Source organism: Ricinus communis, chromosome 5, assembly GCF_019578655.1.
Source record: "Ricinus communis isolate WT05 ecotype wild-type chromosome 5, ASM1957865v1, whole genome shotgun sequence".
In the NCBI taxonomy this organism is placed as follows: domain Eukaryota; kingdom Viridiplantae; phylum Streptophyta; class Magnoliopsida; order Malpighiales; family Euphorbiaceae; genus Ricinus; species Ricinus communis.
The window spans coordinates 7,488,798-7,496,629 of NC_063260.1; the positions used below are offsets into that span (position 1 = coordinate 7,488,798).

Here is a 7,832-nt window from a genome sequence, read left to right on the forward strand (position 1 = left end):
CATCATTTGTCATCTTATTCAAGCACATTTATTGTCATTTAATTAGTTCTGAAAAAATACATCTTATACTACATTCTCTAATTTATTAAAAAAAGTTAACTACTTACAAGAGCCGAACCAAATAATTTTTTGCAAGTTTAAAACACATCTCTAAGGACAAGATTATTTCTATTATTGATAAAAAGAATTTATTGAATTCATGTTAGGTTGTAGTTTAATATGTTGTTTGTCATGGCAATGTAAGATGTAATTAAGTAATTTATGCCATCAAACTTGGACTACAACCATTTATTTCTCTTGAAAATACACATGGGTCTCTTAAAGCTAATCACTAAGATCATATTGGCAGAAACTTGGGTGAAAAAGACAAAATTCAAAGCTTAAAAAGAAGAATTTTCAGCACTTTAATGCATAATTTTATAAAAGGATGATTGGACTGTTCATACCCTGTAACCTTGACTGCAGCCATGGTTTCTTCCTTTTAATTTTGCGGCAGATTGGATTTTCAGTAACAAGTTTGAATAGTGTTAATCTTATATAATGAACTTTTTAAATTAAGATACAGTAACAAGTAGACAATTCCGTCTTCCTTTTGAAAATTATTATAAGTGATGCAATCTTTATCCATTATTAATTGAAGCCAACAATAACAATTGTAACTGTCAATTTAGCCCACATTTCCTCACTCAATTTGTTAGGTTTCGATATTCCAATGAATGATGAGTAGAGTTTGGAATTAGAATATGTTAACGTTTGCAGATGAATCGAATATACTATTTAATCACATGGCTTATTTGTCGAAAGTTTCGAGTAATCACGGCGTACAAATGTATGTCACAGAAAAAACTATCCACTAGTTTAATTTATGAAAAAAAGTATTGATTCTCAGATCAGATGGGACCCCTCAGATTTGGCCTAAAGTTATTTAGTTGCTCATAATGGAAGTGTCATAATTACTATTCTCATTTATTTAAAATAGAAAAGAATTATCACACTTCTTAATATTAATATAAATTTATTACTTTATGACCAATATAAATAGTTAAGAGCATTTCAATGATTTTTTTTTTTTTCATTTTAGAGAGAATCATGTCTAAAAAATATCTTTAAATGTATTTAAACACAGAAAGTAAAGAAAGAATTATTTAAGTTCAATAATTTTTTTATATTTATTTCTATATTATATTTCCTTTATAAATATTGATGGTCTCATTTTTTTCATTTTTTTTCTCTTTTGATTTTTATTATTAAATATTTATAAAATTTCTAATGCATTTATTAAAACTAAAATAAAGAATGAAATTTGTAGAGAGTCAAACCAACTCTTTATTTTATATTTAAAAAATAAAAAAATTTAATAAAATCTTATTTTATAGAATGAGCTTTTATAATATAGAATTCGACATATATAAAATTTGTATTAAAAATACTCTAACTACCTTTATTGAGTAATTCATAATTTATAGGACCTTTAACAAATATAAGTGACTCGTTACTCTTATTATATAATCCAATATGTATTTTCAATTAGTAAATAAAATCAATTAATTGGAAAGCTTGTTCATATGTTCACCGAATCCGCCAATTTGGCATTACCAAAATATCAATGTATATGTATCACACTTTTTATTTAGGAATAAGAGCCAGACAGGCCCCTAAAGTATGAGCTGGGGGCTACTTAAGCACTTATTGTTTCTTTTTTGTTCTCAGTAGCCCTTTTTGCTTCAAAAATCAGCACATTGAAAGCCTTCTATTAGTTAAAGCTTAAACAGACGTCGACTTTGCTTAAATGGACTAATAGGATTCACATCATTTAATGAGTAATGCAGACGTGTACTCTTTAGCTCCCACCATGGCAATACAAGAGCAACAATTCAAGCTAAATCTCAATGCTGAACTACCACCTACATTATAGGTCTCAACTTCGGCAAAGTCGTAAACAGCCTTTCCTAATCATTGCAAGTCATAATATTCTTCAAATCCCAAACAACTATCAACAATATCAAAAATTTACAATTGCAATTTCAATGTACATAAAAGAATTCTTTTTTTTTTTTTTTTCTGATTCTTGAATATTGCCGTCAAACTAAGTGTCCTTTCATGGTTAATTTATATCCCTACTTTAGTTACTATGCTTTTTGTTTAAGCCAAATAGTGGCATTTTTGAAAGATAGATTTTATATAATTCAAACTATAGTATTTTTTGAAGGAATGAATCCTGCGTAAGTCAAAAAAAAAAAAAAAATCACACTTTATTTAGAGGAAGTTGGCCAAGAGTACATGTCAGCATCGGACTCATCAAATGATGTGGATCCCATTAGTCCACGAAAGCAAAATAGACGTCTATTTGAGCTTTCACTGACACTAACAGAAGGGCTTCAATGTTCTGATTTGAAACAGAAAAGGGGTTACGTGGAACCAAAAAAGATGATAAGTGCTTAAGTATTCCCCGGCCCATACTTGAGGGGCCTGTGGGGCACTATTTTGTTATTATAATATAGTTTAGATCGAGGCTGGAGGTCTACAGTACACCAAACCAGCAACCAAGTCGCGTCAAAGCAAACCGCAAGAGGCACACGTGCACACAAGTAAAGACCCATGCATGAGCAGAGGCAAGCAGCAGGAGGCTTATCCTCTGACTTTGAAATTTTGACTCTAGACTTTTCTCAAACTTCAAATTTGAGATTTCAACAATTTCAAAGGGGACATGATGTTTGCAATTGACCCACTCCTTGCTACTATCTGTTTGCTTGTTCTCATTTCTCCAGGCCCTTAATTAATTGGTTCACACTATCATAGCCTAAAATGGAACCAAACCATATGATGTTTATTTTATAATAATACAAGAGGGTCAAGGGGGTATCCTGACAGTCTGTTTTCATTTAAAAATGATACCTGTACCAAAAGATAATATTTGAGAAAGTCTTGATCATAAACATATGGGACCATAGCTGTTGTCAAAGGGGGAGGGGATCATACAACTTAGAAGAGTTAAATAAAAAAGAGCAATAAATATCAATGTTCTATTCAGAGTTTGCTACTGCCTACTGGAGTCATTTTCAACAGCTGACCCGCAGACACAACCAAATACAAAGAACCCAGACTTATCTGTTCACTTTGCAAGACCACAACCAAAGAATAATGTAGAACAATCCCTGTGGTTTTATCATAAATATAAAACAGAAAAATTGCACAACAGATGGTACAATGAGCAAAAATTTCATAGCATAACATAGCATATTCAAAGCATGTGCCCGTTTATGTTCATGCTAACAATTCAATAAACACATGGTTATCAGAAAATTAAGCTGCATTACCACATAAAAGAAGAGTAATATCATCAGTAAGTTGCAGTATGCTTACTATTGTAAATCGTAAATTCTATAAATTTCTAGCCATATTAGCAAAACGCTGAATTGATATTTCATGATTCAATTCAATTGGATAGAATAATCACAGCCTACGACTCAAGTTGGATACCATCTAATTCTAATATTTCATGAACAAAATCCAGTAGGATATCATCACAATTGAACTATTCTGCCCTGCCCAGCCTAGAAAAATTTGGTGATCGTCTCCTGCAATTTGGAAATTCATGAGATTGAATTAGAAACACAATTGATCATTCCCCGTGCCAAACTCATCTCTAATCAGAAATAATCAAACTGAACACAATTTGATCAAGCTGTGATATATTGCCATATTCCCTATGTGATCTAAGAATACTGGTATAATCAGCACAAATATTAATTATCAGGTGATTGTAAAGACTAGATCAAATCATAAAGCCCCAAGCCCCCAGGTAAGAAAGAAATTAAAGTTGCACTATCCATACTCGTTTATAATTTACAGATTTCTCCACATCTTCACCATTTCCATTGATCAAGTTTGGTTGAAAGTGCCATTTCTTAGAAACTAATAAGTGAGTGCTTAACATTTCAGCATGACATGATTTAAAATACTACAACTTTAGTTGATGAAGAACTTCCCATGGCAACTGGTCTAGTATACCATGAAAGGCAGTTTTAGGACATGAAATCAGTAAATATAGTTTGCAACGCAATGCAAAAAAAAAAAAAAAGGAATTACTACCTCTTAGATCGAAAATAAGTCTCTTGATTGAGCACTCTTCCGTCATAATCAAGGAAATCATCATTTGCCAAAAAATGATGGCCCTCCTTATGGTGTGACTTCTGCCAGCAGAAGCAATATAAAATTAAAACAGCACTTAATGAGGAACTCTCTTGGTATGAACGATGTAGCCAATTAGCATTGTTGCTTAAAAGGTTGATACACAAAGGACGACATAATCTCTTTTTCCCAATGTCCAATTATAAAGTATTCTTGAATTCTAATGAAAATTTCTAATTCATATAGTATCGAAATGGATCTGCTTGACAGATTTGAAAAAGATGATTTTAGTAGTTCACATAAGCAATTAGCAATAGTTGGCTATTTTCCATGATTGTTACTTCACTCTTAGGAATAATTATGCACCTTCAGGTATATCCTAGAAGAAGTAACGAAAGGAATTATAATCAGAGAGGGAAACAGAAGATAAAGACGAAAGAAAAAAGAATTCCAATCATGTGAAGCATCCAATAAGAACATATCAGAATGGTTTCCACCATGCTCCTGTAAGGTCAATGTGATTTCTTATCTTGGCTTATCATGCAACTAATTATTCTTAAACAATTAGCTTTATAACCCATATAGACCTCCTGCATAAATGGTTACGGCTCCAATATTTTGAAGGATCTGAAATGGCCAGCTTATAGAAGTCAAGCACAGCTGGTGCAAGCAAAAAAAATTTACAAAGGTAAACTCAAATAACCTCAGAACGGAGAGAACTTTTCACTTCATTGATTGTATCTTGGACTTCCTTCTGATGATTCCTGTCCAGCAGAGACATTGTATTTGCCCATTCAATCTTCTCTTGAATCAAGGAAAGCATATTTTCTGAAGTGGCTTGCCTGAAATTTAATGGAGACTTAACTGTCATACTCCTCAGATCAAACAGATGAATGATTAATGAAACAATCTATTTATGGTAAGTGGAAGCTCATTTCTACCTTTTCTCAATATATATATATATATATATATATATATATACTGACTTAGAGAGTGATAATCACTTGTATGACAGGTAAAGTTCCAAGAAGATAGATGGCAGTACCTAATTCAATAATCAACTAACTCTTATAGTTACAGGAGAGATAGAAAAATACAACCAGCAGTGGGAGGCATAAAAAATAAAAAGAAACAAAAGACTCTGTGAGGTCATCATCAAAAGGTGGGGTAACTTGAGAATAGTTTAAGGTTCCTACAGGAGATGAATTAATCATGAAAGAAGAGCAAATAAATGTCTCTGAGCTTCTCGAAACAGCCAACACCCGCTCAATAATTTGGTAAGTGTCATCGTTAATCAGCAACCTGTGTAGGCACTTCTTACGGGACCCACATTGCGAAAAGTATTTTCTTACTCTTACAATATAAAGCCACAAGCAAAAACAGTTGCATAGTCAAGCAACATTTAAGAAGATAGAAACATGCCTGCCTCTATCTAACATGGTACTGAGAAACTGGGCAATGTATACAATATGCTCAATGCGAAGAAAAACATCAATTTGTGAAGTTTAGTTTTGGACATAAGAAAAAGTGAATGACCTGAACATCAACTATTTGACTTGAACTGGGATAAGATTACTAAAATGAACAAACTAAAGCATACCATTTATTCAGGGCCTCTATCATACTTCCAAGTTGCCCCTGTATCAGATCCCTCCCTGCTGCAAATTGCACCTAGAAATAGAATAACATCAGAGTATTAAACAATTTGTAGAAGCAAACTTATAGAATTAAATAGATGTTTCATATTTTATAAGGATGAAGATTCAACCTCGAAACATCTCCGCAATTGATTCAACTTTCCTTTGACTATGCCCTGTAAACAGTCCATGCTCATCCATTAATAATTTTCATGCAAATAAATTCATAGTCCAAGTAAATATTACAAACATAATAGGACGTACCGCATACATGCACTCATTTATCAGGAAGTCTTCAAGTTCACGCACATTGGAAACCTCAAGCTCCTCCAGAAGAACATCATAGGAGAGAACCTGGTAGAGAGTTCACCAAGAACAAAATCACATCTTCCACTAAAAATTTAAACAAAAATATTTTTATGTTTTTATGTGATTCTACCAAAATCACAGAAAATGAAGCATCACAAATTATAGCCCGTTCACCCATACACACTGAGAATTAAAAAAAAAAAAAAAAAAAAAAGAATTCTCTTAAGGGATATAAACATCAGGACTCTAAAACGACTCAAATTGGAAAAAGTAAAATAAAGAAAACCCTATCTGTGGTCACAGCAATAAATCTAGTAGGACGTTAATTTAAAGAGATATGTAGAGTTTCAATTAACAGTAAAATTTCAAGGAATATAATGTTAATCCACCACGCCACCTTGTTTGCCTGAGCAAGAGTGAGCACAGTAAGCTGTTTCAGCTTGAGGACTTGATCAAGTACCAGCTTTGGAAGAGCGGAGGCATTACCTTATAGATTCAATTCAACCATTAAAAGTCATAAGAAAGTATTCAATAATTAACAAGCAAATATTGATCCAAAAGAAAAAAAAACACAAACAAAAGAATAAAATCGCATCAAGGATACAACTATATATTAAATAACTATAACGGAGTAACTGGAAGACATCCTCAAAACCTCAAAAGAGAAAAGTGCTTACGTTTGTAATCACGCCATGTTCCAGTAGCAAACAATCTAAGCAAATGAAGATACCCAGAATTCTCAGTCCCTTCAAGCTGCATCACAAAGTATATTCACTTTTTTAATTCCCAAAAAATAGCTAAAATATAATAAATCTGTGCAAGAAAAAGCACATAACACGCAATAAAGATTAAACTTTAAAAAAAAAATCATTAAAACCTGAACGAAATTAGGAACAGAAAGAATCTCAGAGAAAGAGAAAAGGGAGGGATGAGAAGTGGCTTCAGTTATGAAAGTGGTAAGAGAGGAGGCGGTTGAAGTGGATGATGCTAGGCAAACTAATTCTTGTATTAATTGGATTTGTTGTTGCTCTATCTCCATTGACACTGTTGATTCAGAATTTGACAAAATTAGTAAATGAGCCCGAGAATAGAATAGGGTTTTTTTCGGAGGAGAAGAAGAGTGTTAAGTTTCTCCTTCTACATATATATACGTAAGGGTTGTTTGTGTGGGATGTTTTCTGGGTGATACCGGGGTAATGTGGTATGAATAATGATGAATTGTACAGTCTTTTCCATTTGCATATTCGGAAACGACTGTCGTCGGAAATAATTAGGGATTTATAAAAAAGAAAAAAAAAAAAACACTCTGATCTCTTTCTTAAGAATAAGTGGCATTTGGTAAACTAAAAATTAAATTATTAACCGCATGAATATTTATTTGTTCATGATAAATTTGTGATAGTTATATAATTAAGGATACGTTGGTTTGGTTGATCAATACAACTCGTAATCGGTGGTGGATGATACAATTGATAAATTAAATTATTTGATAAATTTTATTAATTATTACTTTTAATATGTTAAATAAATATAAAGAATATAATTCTTTTTATATGTATTCTATTTTAATAATATTGCTTTTAGTGATACAAATTAATGAAAAAATATTTGTTATAACTAACAATCTTATAATTAATTTTTTGTTTAATTTAATTGTATTTACTATTAAAAATATTTATAAGAATTAATTTAAAAATTTGGGATTAAAATTTGAACGCCACGGATAAAAATATTTTAATTTTGAATACTATAATT

The 7,832-nt window shown here is 31.7% G+C and overlaps 1 protein-coding gene across 1 annotated transcript; it reads right to left on the reverse strand.

Annotated features, from left to right (window-relative positions):
* Nucleotides 1-3,292: 3,292 nt before the first annotated feature.
* LOC8277469 (COP9 signalosome complex subunit 7) lies at nucleotides 3,293-7,333 on the reverse strand. The gene is made up of 9 exons (XM_015727315.3): nucleotides 6,955-7,333; nucleotides 6,755-6,830; nucleotides 6,475-6,563; nucleotides 6,033-6,122; nucleotides 5,900-5,944; nucleotides 5,732-5,802; nucleotides 4,835-4,973; nucleotides 4,093-4,193; nucleotides 3,293-3,578 (listed from the first exon to the last, which is right to left on the reverse strand). Exons 1-9 carry the CDS (start codon nucleotides 7,114-7,116, stop codon nucleotides 3,536-3,538), a joined length of 816 nt encoding a protein of 271 aa, XP_015582801.2. The 5' UTR covers nucleotides 7,117-7,333; the 3' UTR covers nucleotides 3,293-3,535.
* Between the last annotated feature and the right edge of the window lie 499 nt (nucleotides 7,334-7,832).